This window comes from Rissa tridactyla, chromosome 14 (genome assembly GCF_028500815.1).
Source record: "Rissa tridactyla isolate bRisTri1 chromosome 14, bRisTri1.patW.cur.20221130, whole genome shotgun sequence".
NCBI lineage: Eukaryota > Metazoa > Chordata > Aves > Charadriiformes > Laridae > Rissa > Rissa tridactyla.
The window spans coordinates 10,884,744-10,907,801 of NC_071479.1; the positions used below are offsets into that span (position 1 = coordinate 10,884,744).

At 49.3% G+C, this 23,058-nt stretch overlaps 1 protein-coding gene across 11 annotated transcripts in view; it reads right to left on the bottom strand.

The window, feature by feature from the left end:
• Window positions 1-23,058, bottom strand: part of EHMT1 (euchromatic histone lysine methyltransferase 1) — a 123,525-nt gene that overhangs the window by 14,362 nt on the left and 86,105 nt on the right. For 9 of the 11 annotated variants that reach the window (XM_054220334.1, XM_054220339.1, XM_054220337.1 and 6 more), the window contains 14 exons: window positions 22,079-22,199; window positions 20,276-20,407; window positions 18,163-18,308; window positions 15,278-15,421; window positions 13,481-13,707; window positions 12,613-12,777; window positions 12,018-12,100; window positions 10,617-10,723; window positions 8,201-8,323; window positions 5,680-5,781; window positions 4,793-4,897; window positions 1,962-2,116; window positions 980-1,147; window positions 454-598 (listed from right to left, as the gene is read on the bottom strand). In XM_054220334.1, coding sequence (XP_054076309.1) covers window positions 454-598; window positions 980-1,147; window positions 1,962-2,116; window positions 4,793-4,897; window positions 5,680-5,781; window positions 8,201-8,323; window positions 10,617-10,723; window positions 12,018-12,100; window positions 12,613-12,777; window positions 13,481-13,707; window positions 15,278-15,421; window positions 18,163-18,308; window positions 20,276-20,407; window positions 22,079-22,199 — 1,923 coding nt within the window. The remainder of the gene's footprint in view (window positions 1-453; window positions 599-979; window positions 1,148-1,961; window positions 2,117-4,792; window positions 4,898-5,679; window positions 5,782-8,200; window positions 8,324-10,616; window positions 10,724-12,017; window positions 12,101-12,612; window positions 12,778-13,480; window positions 13,708-15,277; window positions 15,422-18,162; window positions 18,309-20,275; window positions 20,408-22,078; window positions 22,200-23,058) is intronic. The other 2 variants (XM_054220343.1, XM_054220342.1) reach the window with 1 other exon arrangement.

The following is a 23,058-nucleotide window of genomic DNA, read 5'->3' on the forward strand; positions in this document are numbered from 1 at the left end:
GCTGTGGGTCACCTTCACCCTACACTTGCCCACCTCTGCTTTCACAGCTCAGCCCTTCAAGGACTTCCAGTATCACAATGAAGCCCTTGGCCTGGATGCTGCAGGGAGACAGCATGAGGAAGGTCTCCCAGCAACTCACTAACTCTCCAGATACAGAACAGAGGAAAAGGATAAATGGGAAACACACCAGCCAGCACCAGATGGCTGATGCTACAGCACAGAGCTGATTACGGAGGTTAGCTTAAGTCTCAGAAAGGAAGAAAAGCAGAATCCCACCTCCTAGAGCAAGAGCTGGAGTTTAGGACTACAGCCTTAGCTGGAATTTGATGGCAATAATAGGATTTGCATTCCCATTTTGCATGCAAAGCCCGTTCTGAGGTGCAGTGCACTGCAACAGCTCTGAATGCACACACCAGGACAGGAAAACACACGTGGATACACACGCTCCCTCACCTGTAAATGAGTGATGTTTCTATCAATGTCCATCGGGGAGGTGACGCAGTTCTGTGAAACGTATTTGTAGTTGCTAGGACAAGGCTCACTGTCCACTGAGTTGACGCAGGGAATCGGGATCCGCTCATAACCCCGGGCAATGTCTCTGTCAGTGGGAGAAAGAGAACTGTCACAGAAGAAAACCTCCCCCCGAACAAGGGGCCATTCAAATGCCATCCTGGGGCAGAATTACTGTCTTTGATCACTGAGCGTTCAAAGCCGGAAAGCAATTCAGACTAGAACAGAGTTTACTTTTTTCCACCCTGCCTTACAGATTGTTCTTTGTGCCTGCGAATATTTCTATTTGGAGGATGAATTTACAAACCACGGTCTGAATCAGCATGTGCTTAATTCTTGCTGAGCTCAAACTGACCTTCACACCAGTTTAAAAAGCTAAGCGTGCCCCTACAGTCCTTTCTTAAACCAGGCCCCCAGCCTCCCCCATGCAAGGGAGGGGGCCCACAAGCAAAGCCAGCCGTATTCTCACCTGCTCACGACCTTCTCTATCTGGGCAGGCTTGTCAGTAGATGATTCTTTCAGAGTCTTGTTCATCTGTAGGGCCACCCAGACCTGAGAGTTAAGGCTGGAGCACTGGAGTGGAGTCTCACCCTCCTTGTTCTTTAAAGTGACATCCGAGCCACGGGAAAGAAAGAGACTGCAAAACAGCAAGAAAGGATAAGCATCCCCCAGGAGAAACCGCGCAAGGGGAAAATGAGCTGAATCACATCCTCCAGCCAGCCCTTAAGGGGCAAGGAAGAATCTGTAGTAGTGAATAATCACCTGAGTTTTCTTTATTAAGCATGGTTCAGTGAATCCTTCTACGTGAAGGCGCTGGCAGAAGCCACAGACTGGAGCTCTAGGCACTCACGAGAGCTCTGGGCAAACCTCGCCTTGCTTCAGGGCATGACAAGTACCTTGCTGATACCAGCCTGACTTCAGACAGGCTTGAAACTCTCTGGCAGGGAAAGATATGAGGGGGGAAGAGTAGGCTGGAAATGGAAACGTGCCACGGGAAACTGGTATTGGACTTGGCCCTTGTTTATACTCACCAGCTTTTGGTGAGTAGACATGATGACTTTATTCGTAACAATGATGAAGCAAAGGAAAAGCCCTGTTACGATATTATGCAATATAATTGCAAAAGAAAGAGCTTTAACGAAGGATGCCCGACGCCTTTGCGCTGAGGAGCCCAGGCTGAGCACAGCCCCTCAAGCTCTCTGCCCAAGACTCCAGGACCACTCCACCTTTTCTGATCATTTTTTACAGCAGCTCTGGCAGCAGCGAGTACTTCAGACCCACCGCCCCTCGGAGCGGGGGCAATGGAGAAACAAACCCTCCATCCCAATTTTGTTTTGTGCTTAAATGCCAAAGGCATTCCAAAGGATCTCCCGAGCTTGCCAGCCAGCGCCCAGGCAGAGGGGAGTGAGCAGGGGAAGGGAGGGAAGCGGCAGGGCTGGAGCCGTACTTACACCACGCACTCGTAGCGGTTCTCTCTGGCTGCAATATGCAGGGGGGAGTCCCCGTGAATATTCACTGCGTGTAAATCACACTTAGCAGCCAGCAGTATCTCCGCTATGTCAACACAGCCAGAAAAAGCAGCCCAGTGCAAACAAATATTTTCCTCCTGGAGGGAAAGAAAAGAAGAGTAGAGGCTGTTTAGCGCATTAAAACCCTATCGCTTTGGGACTTCACCATCCTTAGCTCGACACCTGCAGCGTTCAACATGTGGCTTGCAGTCTCCTTCTCTACATTGCTCCTTCTGGCTGGGACTAGCAGGGCGGGCAGGGAAATCTCCGCGCAGACAAGCAGGGAGTTCTCACTCCAGCCGCCTCCACGCACCAAAGACGGGGAGGCTGCACACAAAGCCGTCCATCGCCTGCCTTATACACGCAGGCAAATCGTCTGTCTCTAAGCCACAAAACAATCTGGATCAATCCACGAGAGAGGTGACAGACATGAACAAACACGCCAGAAAAGGCTAGAAGCTGAGCTTCCCCAGCCCAGCCAGACAGGGAAGCCGCCTGTCTCCCAGTGCTACAAAATGAAAGAGAAAAAGAGCAGAGCACAAGCTATAGGCTGTATGAAGGTGCTAGAAAGCGAACCATGAGCCATAGGGAAAGCAATCAATCCGACTTCAGGCATCTCTTAAATACTGTATGTGCTCATCCCTCACTAGCAGCACTAGAAATAGCTGGACACTCATCTTTTTGATGGAGATATTTTAAGCGATGATACTCTGTTTTCTGTTACAGTGCAATTTGCAGCACACTCCGAACCCTTCCCCATGACAAGCTCTAAAGACATCGATTAGAACACTGCAATGATAGTAATAATCACTTAACTTTTCTCTTTTTTTTTTCCCCCTTCTTTTTTTTTTTCTTTTAAGCAAAAAAAGCATATCTTTTAGTCATCGCAACTTAACTTAGATCCTTCCTTAAATGGGGAGGCTACTGATATACACCAGGGAGTGGGGAGACCTCTTTCTATACGGCTTCTGCCTCCCATTATGTGAACATCTAGAAAAAAAAAAATCCCTAATCAGCATCACATACCAATCTACAGAAAAAATTAGTCCTGTCGATTGCACAGCACGTGCTGCTGCTCAGACAGGTTACAGACACCCAGACTCGCTACTTTGCCTTGCATTGGCCACTGCCTAACAGCAGCATAATTACAATCAAAAGCATTTCTCCTGGAGTATGATGTTTCCCAGCAGAAGTGACATTGCTCCTTAATGCCTGCAATCAGCAGCCACCAAACGTAGGTACAGTAACGGATATGCGATATGTACATCTGCTAAGAGGATATTTTTCTTTCAAGTAAATTGTTGACTGAGCTGATTTGATTTTCATCGTTTAATGTGTGATCTTGTAACCGGTAGCCAAAAGGCTTCCGTGACAGATCAAACAAGTCAGTTTTGTTCAGAGTCAGCACAGGGGTTCTGAAGCAACGCAACAACCCAAAAAGCCCCCTCTCTCGCCTTGACTTTTGCTTTTAGGAACAGTATCAGATCCGGACCTCCCTGGGAATTATCGAAGCTACCAAGGAAATAGAGCCCCTACCAAGAAGGGGCTTTCAGACTGGGGACAGCAACTCCTCAGGAACAGCTGAGTTTCTGAGTCCCACAAGACAAACGTGCCAACACCTACCCCTGCTAGCACCCAAGACACAAAACGAGGCATTTGGGGAGACAAATCCAAACCAGCTGCTTATATCCCTTGGATTCAAAAAGCACTAGGAGCCTCGGATAAGAAAATACACTGCCACGAGGCATGCCCGAGTGTGAACTAACGGTGGGGTAGGTACAACTCTGTGCAAAAAGCAGAAACCCTTCATTTATCAAACTATCTCGCGTCTACCAGCCAAAGCCTGGAGTAGCTCATCGCACCCCCGGTTCACACCCAAGCTTGCCTTGCAGGTACTTTCAGGGGTTTCAATATCCTCAGAGACAGAAAGCAAGAAATGAGAAACATACTATTAATAAAAAAAGAAGAGGAGCAGCGCTGATAGAATGAGTCTCTTGAACAGAAACTTGGATGACTAGGGAAAAAAGGAGATGGCATCTCCTCTGTTTACTTGAAAATCCCTGTGAAACCAGCTGGCGCAGCCCGACACGCAGCACTGCCGGTCCCACGGAGCTCCCAGGGACTCAAGTAGGGAGTACATCCCACTCGAGCAGGATTTACGGAGGTGAAGAGCAGGCCAAGAGCCACCTCCAGCACGCTGAGCTGCCAGCCTGGGCACACTCTGTCCATGTTGGTGGCTACGTGCCTGTTATGCCTAGGAAAAGCCAGGCTTGTGATACTTGCTGGCAGTGTCTGCCCAATCCATCCAGAAAACACACGTACAAGCTTATGCCCCTCAAAAGGCGCACAGGATATCCCTAACCCTAACCCGCACCCAGCGCACATTGGCCTGTGACCAACGTGGAGCTGGTAAGGCTGGACTCGAGGGGGACCTGCCTGGCGCAGCGTCCGAGTGGCAGCACGGTGGACCCAGGTGGATTAGAAGCAGCGAGGCACAGAGCTGACTACAGCCTGCAGCATGACAGCCAGCATCCTCATGGGCTACGTCAGAAGGGCTGAAGGAAAAGGACTTTTTGCCAGCCTGTAAACTTCTTCCTAGAATATGGAGGAAAGTTCTCCCACCAGACACCATTCACTCACTGCCCCAAAGCACCTTTGTCAAAAGACCACTGCACCTCCCTGCACTGAGCCCCAGATCTGCCTCCTTGGGCTTGTTTGGTTTTTAAACAGAGATTGTGACTAATTTCTGAAACGGATTGCAGGAAGAACCTCACATTGTCACGGATGTTGATGTCAGACCCCTTCGCAAGCAGCAGCTTCACCAGCTCAATATGCTTGTACTCGGTGGCCCAGATCATCGGCGTCCAGCCTCCATCGTCCTGAGGAGGGAAAGGAAAGGAAAGGGTAAGACACACAGAACGGGCAGGACGGTTCCTGCTGGCTTCACAAGCCCCTTGGTAGCCACAGCAGGGTGCACCTTGCTTGGGAGCCACAGACCCCTTCCCTCCCCACGTCTGTCTCATCGCTCTCCTTTGGCCTACACTGCTGCAGGGAGAGGTCCCCCAGGGTCCGGCAGCCCCAGGGTGATTCCATCCAAGATGCCTCAGCAGGTTGGAGTTTATTTGCAGCTCAGCACACTGGCAATGGATCTCCAGGGCGTTCAAATACAGCTGACTGTCTAAAAGGCACATCAAACACTCAGCTTGTGTAAAAGCTCTTACAAAGCGCCCTGAGCAGCTTGAGGGAGCTGGCCTTTCCCCAAAACGAACCCCAGTCCAGCGCTGCCTCACCCAAGGGAATGGATAAGTTTGGTGATGGCAAGTGCCAGGTTTGACCCATCCCACGGCACGTCCATGATCCCGCCACCCCCCTGCTAGGAGGAACACAGGGACATCCTTGAGCAACACGCTCCACCGGCAAATTCAGGCTCAAGGAGAAACTGCAAACCCAGAGAGAATGCAAGAAGGCTTCCATGAGGTCAGCAGAGGGGACTGCCTTCCCTGGCACACCAGGATGCCCATGGCACTGTCACCCTATAATATTTTTCAGGTGCCCCCCAGCAGCAGGACTGTGTTTGAGTAAGCACTGCGCAGACATGCTGGTGAGACCTGGGTCCCTGAGCTGAGAAGAGCAGCTTCTGCCCCTCGCAGAAAGGCCTCACCTGGCAGTTGACATCCATCTTCCCGTTGGAGAGGAGGTACTGAACGACATCGTAGTGCCCCTTCTTGGCAGCCAAGTGCAGACACGTGGAGCCCTCTGCGTCCTGGACACAACCACAGGACAAGCACTCAGGGGACATCCCTTCCCACCATCTCCCATGTCTGCGTGACACCAGTGACACTTAGGAACAACAGAGAAGTTCACAGACGGAGGACCCCAAAGCCCTCAGCCTGCTGCCAGGAGGGGAGAGCACAGCAGCAACCAACACCGTTACGGAGCAGAGGGAGCTTCCCACAACGCTCAGAGGTGCAACAGGTGCAGAGCAGGAGGCTGAGAGTACAAAGAATATGGGAAGAGACGCCTTTGCAAAGCCTAGGGAAGGCTTTGCAAAGCCCCAAACTCTGGCAGACTGATGCTGCCGTTTCCCAACAGACCCTCTCCAACTCTTCTCCATGTGCTGCAGAGCCGAGGGGAGGCAGAAATCCCTTAGAGAGGCAGAGCTTGTACTTTACATCAGAAAAGTAGCCTTGTCTCAACCTGAAATGCTCCGTTTATACAGGTTTTTTGCTGTGTTTTATTAGCACAAGGCCTTATCCCAGCACCTGGCAAAGGGGCAAGGCATGTCCTCCACAGGGGCCACGAGCCTCCCGAGAGGCTGAGTCCCCAGCCGTGCCCGCAGCCGTGCCCGCAGCCCTCTGCCAAGATAGAAGATAAAGAACAATGCGAAGGTTGAAAGGAAAAATGCCTTTGGGAGCTGAGAACAGAGGGTCTGGTGGAGATGGACAGGCTGTGAGTCATGACGGAGACACTCCCACACTAACACCAAAGATCTCGGTGGCTGGAGCCTGATTTTTATCAAGCGTTTATATCCCAAGAGCTTAGCACATAGCAAGGCCCAGAGACCAGGAAATAAGGAGGAGGAAATGAAAGACTGAAAAACCAAAGCGACTCCTTCCTGCTAAGCCCCTGGAAGCAAAACCGGAGGAAAGAGCTTTGGGATGGAGCCAAGCATAAAGTGCAGCACGGGGTTAGGGAGCAACCTCCCCGAGCAAGGATGGGACGTTTCAGGTCAGGGATTACACTGTGTGGGCTTCGTGGGGTAAAGAAGGGGTTTCTGCACCCCTTAAGTGCCTAACATAGCTTTCCCCTTAGAAGACCATGAGCCAAGTGCAGCTTCTCAACCCTATGGAGAGCATTACTGTAATTTAACATAAAGTTTCTGCAAGTTTTGAATGGGGCTTTTACGCCCTATTAACAGGATCGACAGCTTTGCCCTGGCTCTGAGAAGCCCCCCCAGCACCGCTCCGCACCGTCCTCAGCATCCCCGGCACCCGCAGTCCGGCCGGGCCGGCTCGGCACACACCCGCAGCAGTTAACGTCCCCATTTCTCATCAAAACGGCTGGAGTTGATTTTAAACTGCAATGATGCTGCTTTCAAAAAGATGACTAATTTAGTGCAAGAAACTAATTAACATAATAAACTAGTCTAGACTTCAGACGTGATCTCAGGCTTCTAATTTGCTTTTGCAAGCTCAGGATTTTTTTTCCTTCCCTTTACCTTTAGAAGCGAAAAAAACACCCCTCTTATCTTCCACTTGAATAAATCAGGTGAGAGATGTCTGGATTACTCCGAGATGCTCAGGACAGCGGCCAGCATGAACCCACACATCCTGTCCTGCCCTTTCCCCCTTCCTGGCTCAGAACCAGGCTCCCAAGGATGCGTTTCAGGCTCGGGGTGGGCAGCACTCGGTATCTTTGTGCAATCGTCCTGGCCCTGCCAGCTCCTTCGCAAAAAGAGCATCCTGGCCCCGCCGTCCTCCCCAGCAATAGCAGAGGAGCGCGCCAACAGCAGCAGGTTGTAACAATAAGAAGTTTACGTGGGGAGGGTTCCTGTGCTCCAAATAGCATCTGATTTATGGGACTAATAAACGATCTGTATATTTTCCAAGATTGCAAAGCAACCGGAGCACGCTAAAGGCAAACAGACAGCTGCATTTTATTGTATTTGTTTAAATTAAAGGGTAGGGTTTAAAGACAGGGTCCAATTTTGCCACTGCGGCGTGATTGCATGAAACCGCACATCAGGCCTTTGGAAAGCAAAGCTTCCTCTGTCATTTTTGCTGGCTTGGCAAGCACCAGCCCATTTTAAAATGTCACCCCAAAAGCTCATCATTAGAGTCTATAGAGAAGCAAACTCCGAAATCAAACCCCTAATACACTCCAATGGATTTGTGACACTAATACTTCGTGGTCCCGTATGAAATCAAATACCCACTACGTTTCATGCCACAAACTAACGTAGCAAGTGGCAGCACCTGCCCCGCGCTGCTCACAGCCAGGACACTGCATCAGTAAAATGACACCACCAACAACCACAGCCTTGCCAAGCCTTCGCGCCCAAGACAAGCGAGTCCGTTTCCCCTGTGCCTGCGCGCCTCCACCCAGGGCTTAGTATGCATCAAGAATGAAGTGGTGGACAGAGGCTTCTTCGGGAGAAAAAAAGATAAGGAACAAACTGCTACCTTAGGATCTACTAGTGCTCCAGCCTTGATAAGGTATTTCACAGTTTCCAGATGGTTGTTTTCTGCTGCTTCCATCAGTGGCGTCCTCTGGTCTTCAGAGCAGGTGTCTATATTAGCACCAGCCTGTTAAGAGGCCAAGGAAACACAAGGACAATTACAACCATCACTGGTTAGCAGAGGAAGGATGTGGTAGTAGAGATTTAGCGGCGAGTTTTGAAGGCAGTCCAACTTCACCTGTTTTGGAAAGCAGCGTGCACTGCCTGCCCTCTCTCCTGCCTTCTGCAGCCAGTAACTGGGGCATAAGGAAGCCAACAGCTGGTATCAAATAACTCTTGTTATTAAGGCATTTTGTACTGCTACTTTCTGGATACTGTTTGTGTAATAAATCAGACAAATCGGCCTCCTCCTTTTCGCAGCAGCTTTGTTCTAGGTCTATCATTTCTATGGACGCAATGAACAAAACAACCAGCTCTTCCCAATGTCACCAGCAGCAGGAATAACTCACTGATTGCAACAGAGGTAGGAGCTGTAAAAAACCAAACTCTGGAGATTGTCTAACTATTCCTGTTGAAGTCAACAGTAACACTTCTAGAGAGGTCTCTGAGCATGGGTTCAGTTCAACATGGAGTGCCTTCGACCAAAACCATACCCTTTTCCAAAACGCACCTGTGCCGTGTATCTTGCCTGCGTTAGCTCTTTGGCTTAGCTCAGTAACCCACCCAATCTTAAACCAAACTCTCAGAGACAGCACAATTCTTGGCAGGCCACGCATGCACACACGCACGTGAAGCACAGACCTGTTTACAGCACGACACGCTGACTCAGGTTCACCTGGCACAGGGAGTTGGCCCCGTTGCTTCCAGGTGCCTCCCACTGAATGCATTTGTTTGGATTACTTTTAAACAGCTACAGCTATTTAAACCAGACCAGAGAAGAGGCATTTCAAGCTTAACAAGCTGGGGACATTCACAGCCAAATACTGTGGTACTGCAGTAGCCAGACATCAGGGAAGAGATGAGATGATGAAGGATTTGGGAAACAAACCAAGCCTACTGATACTCGTTTCACGTTGTTTGTAATATCTCGCAAATTTTTCTCCTTTTACTCATACAAGTCTTCACGTGCAGTAACTGAATGAGCGAGAGCAGCAGGGCAGGCCCATGGCTGCATCTTCAACCAGCACTTTGAAAGCCTCTGACTCCAGATGCTGAAACGCAACATCCCAGCATGCTCATTTGCAAAGACATGGACGGCATTGCTGCTTTCTCAAAAGCCCTTTAAGGTCTCCCAGACACACAGGGTAAACAAAACATACTTCCAGTTACTCCAGGCAATGTATGCCAGTGCAAAAAAAGAAAAAACTATTAACTTTTTTAATCCTTCTTTTTTCCTCACATCATTTTGAAGCAGGTTCAACGAGAGCACCCCTATGCCTTTGGCCATCTTCCCTCAACTGGAATCCAAATCTCAGCCAATAAGCCAAATTTGCATCTTTCATAGAATCATAGACTCATAGAATGTGTTGGGTTGGAAGGGACCTCTAAAGGCCATCTGGTCCAACCCCCCTGCAGTCAGCAGGGACATCTTCAACTAGATCAGGTCGCTCAGAGCCTCATCCAGCCTGGCCTTGAATGTCTCCAGGGATGGGGCCTCCACCCCCTCTCTGGGCAACCTGGGCCAGTGTCTCACCACCCTCAGTGTAAAGAACTTCTTCCTCATGGCTAATCTAACCCTGCCCTGCTCTAGTTTAAACCATTGCCCCTCGTCCTAGCGCTACACGCCCTTGCAAACAGCCCCCCCCCAGCTTTCCTGTAGGCCCCCTTCAGGGACTGGAAGGCTGCTATAAGGTCTCCCCTTCTCTTCTCCAGCCCGAATCACCCCAACTCTCTCAGCCTGTCCTCTCCTCTTCACATGTGGCACATTTACACCATAGAGGAAAATGGTGCTGGAGTTACGCAGGTTTTGACAGAAGGGAAGACAAGAGCCTGCTAGTTTGTGGGCTCCAGAGCCTACCTGCCTTCATGACAAAGAGCAACTTGGCGGCAGCTTGCAGGTCACCCGCAGCCTGCCCGCGGTCACCTGCGCTGGCACATCTGGCACAGCGCTGCTCTGCTGGCTGCATTTAAGCAAAGAGGTTGCCACATGCTCCACAGTGCCCTACACCGAAGCTTCACGTGCTCGCTGCCCAGGCTGTGAAGCTTGCTTGGAGAACTGCCTAGAAAGACAGCTTCGGTCGTGTTCTCCAAGCCCTCACGCTACTCTCCACCACTCCACCCTCAGCAAACCCTGAGAACAAGGAGGGTTTTATAGGAGGGACATTTCAGCGCTGATTTCCGAGTGTGCATTAGCCACGTGGGGCAGAAGACCAAAAACCACAGAAAATTACTTGAGCAGAAGAACGTAAGCAGAGACAGACCTGAATCAGCATATGGCAGATGTCCACGTGGCCAGACTCGGCGGCAGCATGGAGAGGGGTTCTCTTACTCTGATGCTCCATTTTAAAATTAGGGTCAATTCCATCTACTGAAAAACAGAGCAGAGATGCTTTCAACCACGATTCAGAGATTAGAGAAAAGCGTAACAGGAGAAGCAGGTCTCAGCTAAAGGCTTTTAAGGGACGGGTTCCCAGTCCATCCTCAGCCCTTCCCATGACTCACTACGCATTTTTAGGGTAGTCCCACAGACACTGGATACCTAACAGCCCTCAAACCAAGAGCTTCAGGAATACCATGGAATTTAATACCTTTAAGGCATTACAATTCCTACACAGGCCATCTCCCTCAGATTCACAATTCCTCACCCCTCAATGCCACAAAACCAACCAACGCTACACACGGATAAAAAGGAAAAAGAAATGCTGCTTTTTTTAAGGCAACACAGAAGCTGGAAACAACAGTCTCATTACTACCCGGCCTTTATGTCTCACCACTGTTAACTGCAATTAGTCTTAGTGATCCTCGTTGCATCACTGCAAACACGGGGCTACAAAATGGATGGAGCGTCTCCAACTAACACGAGCTCAGGATCTGGCCAGAGACTCTCACAGCTGTGCAAAGACTGACAGATGATGATGACGGCCAGACAAAGATGTCTGGGCATGATAACATGTTGCATATGATGAGGCCGTAGTTAAATATCAATGAATAACATTTTTGTGCTATTGAAGACACGAACAATGAAGCTAACACTTGCTAGAAGAAAAAAGAAGAATCTGATAAATGAAAAGAACAGCAAGCGTCCAAAAATGTATTGCGAAGTACTGGAGTGGAAAGGAAATGATCCCAAGGAAACATTGTGTCCTTCAAACGGGGCTATTATTTGGGAGTATTTGTTGGTAAAAACAAGCTCAGCAGCTCAAAGTCACCTGGTGACCGACAACTATGTACCCCGCAAAGAAACCCTGTGTATTGACGGGCTCCTCCTTTCTGCTTTCTTGCTGATGGGTCTCAGCATAAGCTGACTCCCATCTTTTTACCTCGACTGGATGCAAATACCCAACTATCCCATTGCACGGGGAGGAAAAGTTCTGTCGGACTGGAAAAATCACATGTAGGTCATTTGGGGACAGAAACAGCTTCTCTAGATAAAACCGTGCCCAAACGCAGAAACAAGCTGGGAGCAGGTCCACATTTCACAGAAAGATGAAGCCATTTCCAATGACACATCACTTGCAAAAGTGGCTTTCTCCTCCAACACGGCTCACAGGGGCAGTGGGGAATATGACGTGCTGCCATGCTGGGAACTGGACTCTAGCAGCTGCCTGGCAGGAGCTGGGAGTACTGCCAGACACGCAATGTCCTGGGAAGGAGCCACCTACCCAACATAAGCAGGACTTTTTGCAGCTCTCCTTGCCTCGCAGAGAAGTACAACTGCTTTGGATGGAACCGTAACTTCTTGGGTCTGCAGGAGTGGGGAAAAGAGGCGTAATTAATACTCACTGAAGAACACTCCCAGCATTTCACCCCACCCCACTGCTACCCCATGTGCTTGACAAAGTCTGTTCCTACGGTACAGCTCAAGAGTGCCAGCAAAACACAAGAACAACAACTCTCCAGAAGGAGATCTTCAAACGTCCAGCTCCAACCCCAGCCAGCCTAGCTCTAGCGAGGGCCGTTATCTATTCAGTGCCGCCCATCAACAAATTCTAGGTTTCACTACCGTAAATGGGAACTCCTAGTAGTTACAGCTGCGGTTGGAGGGCCAGTGAAAAACTAAATCCTCCAGATAAATCAATAAGACATTTAGAGCGATAACTGTTTTCTTGAATCTGTAATCTGTTGGGGGTGAAAAATAACTGAAGTCAACAGAACAAGGTCTGAGTGAGGCCAAAATCCAGAGAAGCTATATCTCAGTCTTCTCTAGGTTAAGCATCTTGCCTGGGAACTGGAGAGACCCAGCAGCCTTTTTCTTACTTTTCAGAGTCCAGGGCAATCAGGGCACTTTCCAGAGTTTCTTTAACTGGTCCCTGGGCCAGGCTAGTAGTAGGCTTTGGAAAAACTGAAGACCCAGCCATGTCAAACCCTTCAGCAGCTGAACTTTCTGGCTTGTCTTCCTCTGACAACCGCGTCCCAGTGCCACTGAAGAGAAAAAATGAGAGACAGCCAAAGCAAAGTGATTAAAAATACACAACGTTGTGTATTTTATACCAAAGAAGGAAAAGAAATGGATTTTGAATACAGATACATGTAAGTGAAATCGAAACACAAACCAATATATTTTACAGCCTTTTTGAGAAGAACTTGCCCCAAAAAGGAGTTGCACTGCCCTATGATTACTTTTTGATGTACTTTGTGCTACAGGAAACCCAGGAACACGGGGCAAGTCATAAATGCCACCAGAAGATGATCAGATGGTAAGCTGGAGCACTGTTCAATGCAGGGATGGCTTGATTTGTGTTCTCCTCTGCTTTTTCATCCTCTCTTTATACTTGTTCCCATTGGTGCTATAGCTAGGTACCACATGAATTTCCCCATCCCTTAGCAGACCTGGCAACACCAACTCGTTCCACTAATTTCATTCCTAACAATAAGAGGAAGGAATGGCTTTAACTCCTGAACCCCTCCTATCTCCATAGCTTCTGCTCCAGCTCACCCTGTGGTCGTCACGTTCTCCCCTGACACAGTGAGCAACACAAAACACGCTCGCAGGTTCCTGCAGCTGAGTTTGGCTTGTCAGAGCAGGACCAGAGAACACCTTGCTCCATCAGGAGCAGCACAAGTGTTCAAATGCAAAGCACAGTCTGGCATGAGGTTTGAGATTGCCACGTGCTCCCAAGCTCACCTCCCCGTCGTGGTGTCGGCCCTCCCCTCCACAGCCGCTGGTTTCTGCTGCTCGTAGGTCAGCGACACCGTCGAGGTCGTGTCTGCTTTTGCTATTGTCACCTCCTTTGCCTTGGAGGCCTCTTCCCCGCAGTGTGGGCAGTAGCTCGTGTCGTTGACCTGGGAGGCACAGTTCTTGTGGAAACGGTGGGAGATGCTGCTCTCCGGCTGACACTCCATGAAAGTGCCCTAAAAAAACCACAGAGAAGAAATTCACACCTTGGTCACTATGTGCCTTACCCCTTCTACATGCTTCATCCGCAGATCTCTTAAATACTTCATTCATCACCACTCTTGTCCCTGGCGCTTCCAATACAGTAAGCAAGCACTGCCACTTCTTTAGAAGAGAACAAAACCAAGGTAAAGGGGAAAAAACTCACTTGGTTAGGGACTGCAAAGCAAGTTTTTTAATTGCGCTTGGGAAACAGAACCAAGAAGTCCCAATTTCCAGCTCTTTCCTCTAACGCTTGAAGTCCTTGCTTACATTTCTAGAAGTGCCAGTGTACTGTAAGGACGCCCCCAAAACTGGAAAAGAAAACTTCAGACCTGTGTGCTAAGCCAGCATTAAAACTACCTAACAAAGCTGCGCACAAACCATTCGAGGACCTAATTAAATCAGCTGTTAACCCCAATGTAACCTAAAGCATAAGAATTCTCTGCTTGGACCAGCCCCGTATGCTGTTTAACCCCAATAATGTGGCTGACTACTCACTCAACAGATTTGGGCAACCTTTCTTAAAATTATTTTCCCTTTCCAGCAAAGTCCTCCAAGCTGAACTGAAGGTACCCCAGAATTCACTGCCCTGTGATATTAGCGCTACCCAAAGCCCTACTGTGCTCTGTGTTATTAGTGACTGATAGCACAAACACTCCCAGGTTCACCTGTATCAACTATGACACGTCCCTCAGAGATGTACGAGCGTGTAAGGAAAGGCTAGTTAAAACCCATTCTTCTCCTGAATTCACGGTCCTCCCAAGCAACCTAATTAACTCTATTTCAGCTTTGCAAAATGCGTTTAAGGGTTGTGAGGATTTCATCTTTTAAATGATCTTTGACTCAGCATGAAAACCCGGGATGGCTCCGTTTATTACAATTACAATAATGCTTGAGACTACTGTAGCATCCTTCATTGAGTCATCTTGAAGAACACTAGCATCAGACAATTAAGCCTCCCCATCACCCTATGGGGCCCTCAACTGGTGTTTTTCAGCTTTACCAACAGGGAAAGTAGGACGCAGATGACTTAAAGGAAGGACGCTGATGACTTAAAGGACTGGACCAATGCTATTAAAAGCCTCGGTGGCAGAAGCAGCAGGAGATCTCAAACATTGCCTTGTTCCAGCGCCATCACTCAGGTTGCTCGTCTAAGCCCTCGTGAGCAGGCGGGAGGACAGAACCATTCTTGTGTACACAGATTCATTTACAAACCAAGCTAATACAATTTTTGATGTGATCGATCTGTACAGAAAAAGAAAAAAACCCCTTGTTCCAAAGAAATTCCTATGGCGAGACTTCCACTGTGTGAAATCCCAGTGGAAACCCTTCAGTAACACCCCTTGGGGTCTCCAGGTAGATAAAGGTGACGATTGCAGCTACCCTCACACACATTTCTGTTGAAAACACCACCTGACGTGCTGTGGAACGAGGTGGAGCTGATGCCGGGAAGTCAGTAAACCCCTTTAGGTACCATCTCCACCTTCAGCTCTTCCAGCTACTGCGACAGCTACCCCCTTCCCTAGATTGAGAGCACGGACTTACTGCAGTGCAAAAGTATCCACAGCCAGGGCAACACTGGTGTTTCACCATCCTCCCTCTATGGTCCTCACACAGCACCAAAAGCTGGACTTTGTTAGACGGGCGCATCAGTTCATACTTAACCACACTGTTTGTGCATCGGCCCAGCTGGAACAGGAGAAATTAAAGGAAATGAAATTACTGGAGACCAAAACACTCTCTGTGCTTGTGCGGAGGAAGATTTTGCACACTGCCTTGATGAGCCCTGGCTTTTTCACAGTAATTCCGATGTGTGCCAGATAGCATTAGCAGTGCAGCAGGAAGCTGTGAAAGCTGCTCTCACAGGAAGAAATGCATCATTTACTAACTAACATGCATGTGGACTCTGGGTTGTTTGTTCCTTGCAAGGGAAAAAAAAAAAAAAAAAAAAGGTAACTGGAAATACGCAACAGCCAAGCAGCGGCAGAAGGGGCAGTCCCATGGGCCTGACTCACACAACATACACTCTCCTTTTGCCAGGAAGAGCGGGTGTCGGTGACCGAGAGAACAAGACCATACGCACTAAATCTTGTTAGCGTTCAAAAAAGTATAAGTCACAGGAAGATAAAGGGAAAAATAATCGCTCTTCGTTGCCAGCGAAGTTATCGTCTGTACTGGTTCCAGCACTGGCCCCTGCCCAGACCACAGGGATGAATAGCCAGGCTTTCACGAGAGCTCAGCTAAAGTCACATTTTGAGCGTGTTTTCCGAAGGATTTCACCAATGTACAGCTCTGGGCTCAAAAAGCTGTCTTCTCGTGCACCACCTTGTTGTTAATGACAGCAGGCTCCATAATTGGGGTTCACTTTTCCCAACCTGCGTTACTCACTCTGCTGCGTCAGAAGGATCAGCGCTTCCTTCTGCTGCCCCTGTTCAAACATCTACGACATTTTCACATCCCCGTTGCCACCTGCCAGCGTGACGCGACACTGTTTGGGTTCTGCAAGTTCCTCTTGATAATAACCTTGCTTTCCCCAGATGCTTGGCAAAGGACATTTACAAATGAGAAATATAAACGTGAAAGGCTGCTAGGAGGAAACATCCCTACCGAAATCCGTGCACAGTTTACCGTGCGCTGCCACCATGAGCAGGGGAGTCAGTCGGGAACACGGTGACTGCTCATCACCAACAGCCTGTCCCTCTGGTCTAGCTGAGGTTTGATTTGCTGCTTTTTCCTCAACAAAACTAGACTCTCACCCTAATTTTTTTTTAAACTCCACTTCTCCTGCAGAATCAACACCCCTACAGAAGAAGAGAACGGATTTGAACCTAGGCTCATCACTCACCCCTAGCATCTCTGCAACTTACCCTCATTCCATCTGCAAAGTCTACCTGCGGTTGTGACACCCTGGCTGGACTGGTCACCGTTAACACACACACCCCAGGGGCTGCAGGGGGTGGCAGGAGAGGACCCTTCCATTGATTTTTTTTTTTTTTTTTACTTATGAGCCAAGGAAATCTGATTAACACGTGAAAAGCTGCACTGTCCATGTGAGGAAGTCCCTGCATTATTATGTCACACTATATTATTTGTTAGAAACTCTAAAAAAGTACAAAATGATTAATCGCTATTTTCCAACCATCAGAGAGTGCAGCGGGGTGCTCATAACTATTTATAACATTCTCCAAGGACATGACAGTCTGGAGAACCCACTATTCACACGTATAATATTCTTATTAACATCTATGAGTCACTTATTCCATTATGAAAAAGAATCTAAGATAAAGCATGGCCTTTGCTATTCCTCTCTCTGATTTACCCAGGGACAGAACTGCCAAACCAGCGTAGACGCGAGAAGGAACTCTTTCATATACCTTCTGTTTATTTAGAAACCCTGGGGTCCCCCTCTCTCCTGTAAGTCTCCAGGCCATTCTCTCTTTAATGAATCAATTTTGCCATGCTTTGGACATTCACTTCTCCGTAGGTACCAGCACGTACTAACAGAAGCAAAGCTGGGCTGCAAACCTGATTATCCCTTTCTCCCTCCATTCACCGTTCTCCTGAGATCCTACAGAAGAACCAGGGATATTCTCACTCCTTGTCCTACCACCAGCAAGTATCAGAGCACTGCAGTGTGACTGCAGCTCAGCTGAAGCTTAGAAGAAACACAAGCGCCTCCCAGTAAAAGGAGGATCTACCGAGCACGTTCCTGTCCTGCAGTCTCACTTTCCAGGCTTTGGGAGGGAGTCACTTCTGCCATTTATTTCCACACTTCTGGAACCAGTAGAACCCAACTAGCCCAGCTGTGATCGACTGGAAGGCATCGAGTGCAATTGTTTTCAGTCAGTCAGACCTGGAGGCTGCGCAGGGTTGCCAGGACATAAGAAGCTTTGTAACAGAAGCCTCCTGGGGGAGGAGGAAAGAGGAAGGCTGGGGCAGGCTGAGCCGGTGGAGGGCATGCCAAGTTCCCAAAACTCAAGAGCTGGCTACGGAAAGGTTTGCATCAGCTCCTTCGTAGTCAAGGGAAACCAGCTCCAAGCTTCTTCTGATTGGATTTTCTCACTTTGATGCATGCTAATGTATTTTAGCCCACTTGGCCTGAAGTTTGTCTGTTACACCAAGTTGATCCAGCGGCACAGGTCAGGACAAGCAGGAGAGACCCACCCAGCGCCTCTCCAACTGCAGACCGCACCGTCTCCTCCCTTCCCAGTGGCTTCAACCCGACTGTGCGATACACGCAGAGCGCTGGAGCCCTCAGCTTAGCGAGCGAGATGTTTGCCCTGCCATTCCTGCACACCAGTGGGCTCCCGGTCTAGCAGGCTGCAGAGACCCTCCGTGACCCCACAACATGTTCCCGGCATAGCTTTTTATTCTTTATGTCTCTGTCCTCGGCAGAAAAGTCTGCGAGAAGCTGAAAGACAGGCTCCTACCTCATTATCCACACTCTCCGTGGCCATGCACTGGTTGTTGGCTAGCGTGGTGATCTCTCTGCTTTTGGGGGTTTCCATTCGACAGCTACAGAGGGGGACTTCCTGAAGACCATCTACTTCCATTGCTTCAGGACCATTGGAAAGACCTGGAGTACAGAAGATCAGTAAGTCAACTCTGAAATTCTCTTCCAGGAGAAAGGATCAGTCCATCAACACCACCCATCCTCTAGCATCCTTCCGTTCCATGTCCTGAAAAACTTTCAAGGCATTATCTCAACCCTGTAAAAATACTCCTTTGTTACATCAGCTGGAGTTTGCAAAAGCATCCTGTACTGTTTCAAGTCCAGCCACACTACAGATGCCTGTGCTGAAATCAAGAATAATCAGTTAAGAACAGTTTACTCTGAGAAAAGCTCGGGAAACCTAAGGAAAAGCAACAATGAGGTACAAACTTTTACCAGCCTGTTTCTCCTCCCCACCTGCCCCAAAACACTGTGGTCTGGCACCAGGAAATTCATAGGAAACCCCTCAGAGTTGGAAATTTGAATAGTTAGTGGAGTGATAAATAGAGAAGATAGGAAGGCACAAACTTCTCTTTGCAGAGGCTTATTATACAGATGGGAAAACAAAATTCCTGGCACTATTTGGTCTCAGCCAACCAAGAATTATTTATTTTGGAAAGACAACAAACCAGGGAAAAGAAAGGAGCAAGATGCTCAGACGTTCTTGCCTTCTCACGTCTTTCAGATTTTGAACATTTTCAAAACTATTTAAAGGTGGATAATGGCTATTGAGGGGGCTCACCACCAGGTATGGGGGCACAGCGTGAATGTTCTTGTGGCTCCTCTGGATTCAACTCAATCACTAGGTCACCCATGATTGCAAAACACTGGCCTAATGATAAAGGGGTTGCTTTTAGTCCTACACTCCTAATCTAACCCTACAGAGTTGTAATGTCTCTTTGCAATGTTTTCACTACAGCAGCAAGCCCTCAAACATTTGCCTTTGGACTGGTTAACCCTGAAGCGTCCCAAGCTCTCCCTACCCAAGCCTGCTGTGGGACTGAGTCCCAGGGAGAAGGAAGCCTGCTGCTATTGTTTAAGCTTTTGAATTGAAAGGTATTTTGCTGCAAATTTTCAAAGACGAACTTCATTGCTGAGGGAGATTCCCTTTTAGCTGCCCCGGCAATGGCAGCACTCCCCCCGCAGCACCTTGCCCATGGCTGTGACCCCACCAGCTGAGCACAAGCCCCTTTCATCTTGCAAGAGTTTCCTTTAGCCAAGAAGTTGCAAGACCAAGCCTAAAGAAAGGACGGGGTATTTCAAGACATACAAGCAGAGGGAAAGTCCTTGCAGTTTTCATGTAAAATCTTGTCAAGATATTAAGGGTTTAAGAGCTTTTTCTAGGACCGCAAATCACAAAGCTCATTCCTCACCTTCCCAGCTGTCACTTTCATAATCTTTTTGACATCCAGAGGCTCCCATGAAAGCATCCCTCACCCATCCTGACCCTCCCTTGGTGGTGAACACTCCCACCTGCTCTTTGATGTGCCTCTATCAAAAAGCCAGACAACTTTTGAAAGCAAAAGAGCGATGGGGGACAGACTGACGGATCCAGGTCAGCCAGGAGCAGCTGGATCAGAGGCAAGTTCAGCACTGGGAACCATGGCTGGGGGCGAGCACCCAGGAACCGCGCGGCTTGTTCAGCCCCGGGAAAAGGAGAGACAAGAGGCTCTTGAGGGGAGGCACTGGAGAGAGACTAAATTAGCATCCTTCAAGGAATGGAGGGGAGCTGCTGAGCAGGACAGGAGGGCTGGGACCCCTTGCTGAGGGTCTTCCCGAGCCACCCTGCTCTACCTGAGCCGGGGACCCTGTCCCCATCCCATCCCCTTTCCTATGCTCATCCCTGTCCCCAAACCCATCCAATTCCCGTCCCCATCCCGGTCCCCGGCGGTCCCGGCGCTCCGCGGCCGGGCGGTCCCCGCCGCCGCCAGGGGGCAGCCTGGCCCCCGCCGCCGCCCCGCCCGCGCCCGGCGAACAAAGCCCCGGTCCCGGTCCCGGTCCCGGTGCCGTCCCTGTCCCCGTCCAGGCTCGTCCCGGCCACCCCCGCTCACCTCCCGCCGGCGGGGAGAGGAGCCCCTTCACCCGCAGATCCAGGGAATCCAGGGACACCTCCATGTACTCCATGCTGTTCTCCTGGCCGGGGCCCTCTCGGCCTCCCAATGATGGTTTATAGGCTTCGGCACCTAGATGGAAACACACGCGTATTCACACAGCTAAAAAAAATGACAATAATAAAATAAATAAATTGCGCGCAAGGACGCGGGGGTGTAAGGGCCATACTTAAGCCAGCAGGCTGTATGCAGGCTCCTCAGAGGCCATGACTAGAGATGCACATAGAATTATGAAAATGCAACATCTGGGCATATATGGCACGACTGATCTCTTATTTCCTCCCCTGTCTGATCAGACAGATTTTCCACTTAGGTAGGTAACAACTTAAAAAAACAAAAGAGCAAGTTCTGCCTCTGAAAGGCACATCTGCCTGCTGCCGTACTGCATCGGCAGCAGAAGCTTAAATGGCACAAGGAAGAGATGAATCCAGGGCTCAGCGCATCCTCCTGTCTCCGACCTGCTGCAAAGGGCTCCAGGTACACTCCGGCCAGGCAGAGAGAGATGGCTCACCATGGGTGTCATGAAGAGGACAGGACAGGGGACATTCGGCTTAACGGGAGGAGGAAAACATAAAAGCCAAGTTCTGGCTCTAACAAAGCTGCTGCTGGGAAGAGACCGCATGGGGGAACCCTCCCTGGGAAGAGACCGCATGGGGGATCCCTCGGAGCCTTCGTGGGAATTGTCAATCTCTTCGCACTCCCTTGGCTTCGCTTTCTCTCCTGGTTTGCTTCTCCCACTCGGGCTTGGCCAAGAAACTCGCATTAGTCCAAAGGACTGGCTACCACCATTATTGAAGGGGTGGAAAACCAGTCTGCATCGGAAATTAAGAATTAGCTATTTGCTCTGAAAGGGATCAATGGCCCTCACCTCTTCTTGAGAAAGGGGCCGCCCTGGGAGGCAGAGGAGCAAGCCAGATGACTGACAAACCCCAGGCACAGACCAGAGGCTGAAACATGCTCATTTAGCTCAAAAGCAGCCACAAATCTGCTGATTAAAAAAAAATGACCTGTTTGCAAAGAATTAGCAAACACAGATGAATAAACCCTTTGATGGCAGCGGATGTGTGAAACCTTATTAACAAAGCTGAAGGCACAGCTTCACTTCAGAGACTATCCACTTTTTTTTACCCATGTTGTTACCTTTCCTGAAGAAGTATCACACCCAGCCTGTACTCCTGGCTCTCCCCACCCCACAGCTTTCAGAAGACAAAGGCCAATGAAACCTTCTTTGGAGTGCTGGGTAACTTCGGTCAAACAAGAACGACCACCTGAACGACATCCCCACCATGAGATGGCCCAGAAGTAACTCATTATAAACACTGTGGTGCGTTCAGCGTTAAGCAAAGACAACCTGCACATTCCATTCAGCTGGACAAACATCCGTACAAAAGCAACTGAGCATCCCTCCGGGGTGGTTCTTCCTTTCCCTTCTGCATCTAATCACACCCCACATGGACATGAGTCCATGAGGTCTTTCTTGGACACTCTAAAATAAAGGCAGTTCATGAAGAAAAAACGTTCCTCCAGCATGTCAGGCATAAAACCACCTCATATTTACCCTGCTCTTTGTGTGCACACCACCAGTTACTGCCAGTGAGACCCAAGTTCACACCCTGGTTTATCATCCTTGTAAAGGAAGAGTGAGCTCTGCAGACAGCCACTGCCCCACGGGCCTCAGGCCCTCACCCCTCCACCTGGAAAATTAATTCCTGTGTAGTTAAGGAACGAAACGCAGTTAGTTACCTAGCACACTGGCTTGTTTCTTTTTATTCCTCCGTCTCCTCTTGCGGGTGGGTTTCAGCCATGGACTGTCCGTCTTTCCTTTCCTCTTCAGCAGCTTCTTCTTGATGCTGGACTCCGAGCTCTGAATAACCAGAGAGGCCACGTGCATGTAAGGCATGTTGGTATCAACGTCCCAGCAGTCCTTCGCGCCCGTGCGAGAGAGCCTTCTCACAGCTTGAGTTGTGCAAAAAGGCCTTAAGGACTGGGGGTTTGAAATCGAGTGGTGCTAAGTTGTCTTTATAGCACGGAAAAGGAAACACAAGCACACGTGTGGGTGTATTTCCTGTCATTTCGATAGTGCATGCTTCACTTTCTCTTCCACGTAGGCTCTTACACCACACTCATCGCAGTAGTAGCTGAGCACCTCGCGCAGCAATGCAGGCACACACACGCTTTGAGCTTCTCCCCAGAAAAAAGGTGTTTTTCTCAAACTAAAATATTCACATTGCTCCACAGTCGTGCTAGAAATTGCCAATAAAAACCTGCCTTGCACCTAAAGAGCCACCTTCCAGGGTTGGGATGGACCCAGGGGAACTGAACTCTACAGCAGCAGAGCAGCCCCCTCCCTGAGCAAGGTACAAGGTATCGCATCAGCACAGACCAGTCATGCAGCAAATAGTCAGACACGTATATGAATCTAAACAGGGTTTGGGTTTTGGTTTAAAAAAATACAGCTGTCGGGTGGGTTTTCAAAGTCAACACTGGAACGGGGACTTGGGCACCCCATCCCTGTAAGGCAGCCTTCAATGCATCAATCATAAAATTCATGTTCAAACTGAAACTGCCAGCTCCTGATGCTTATCCATCTCCCACCAACGCCTATGGAAAACCTCCTGCTACCGTTAACAGCGGCTGGATCAGGCCCTACCTTCATGGCCTACCTTGAGAGGAAGCCGATGCTGCACCATGCCCTCTTATCACAGTGAGCGAAGCCGGGCAAA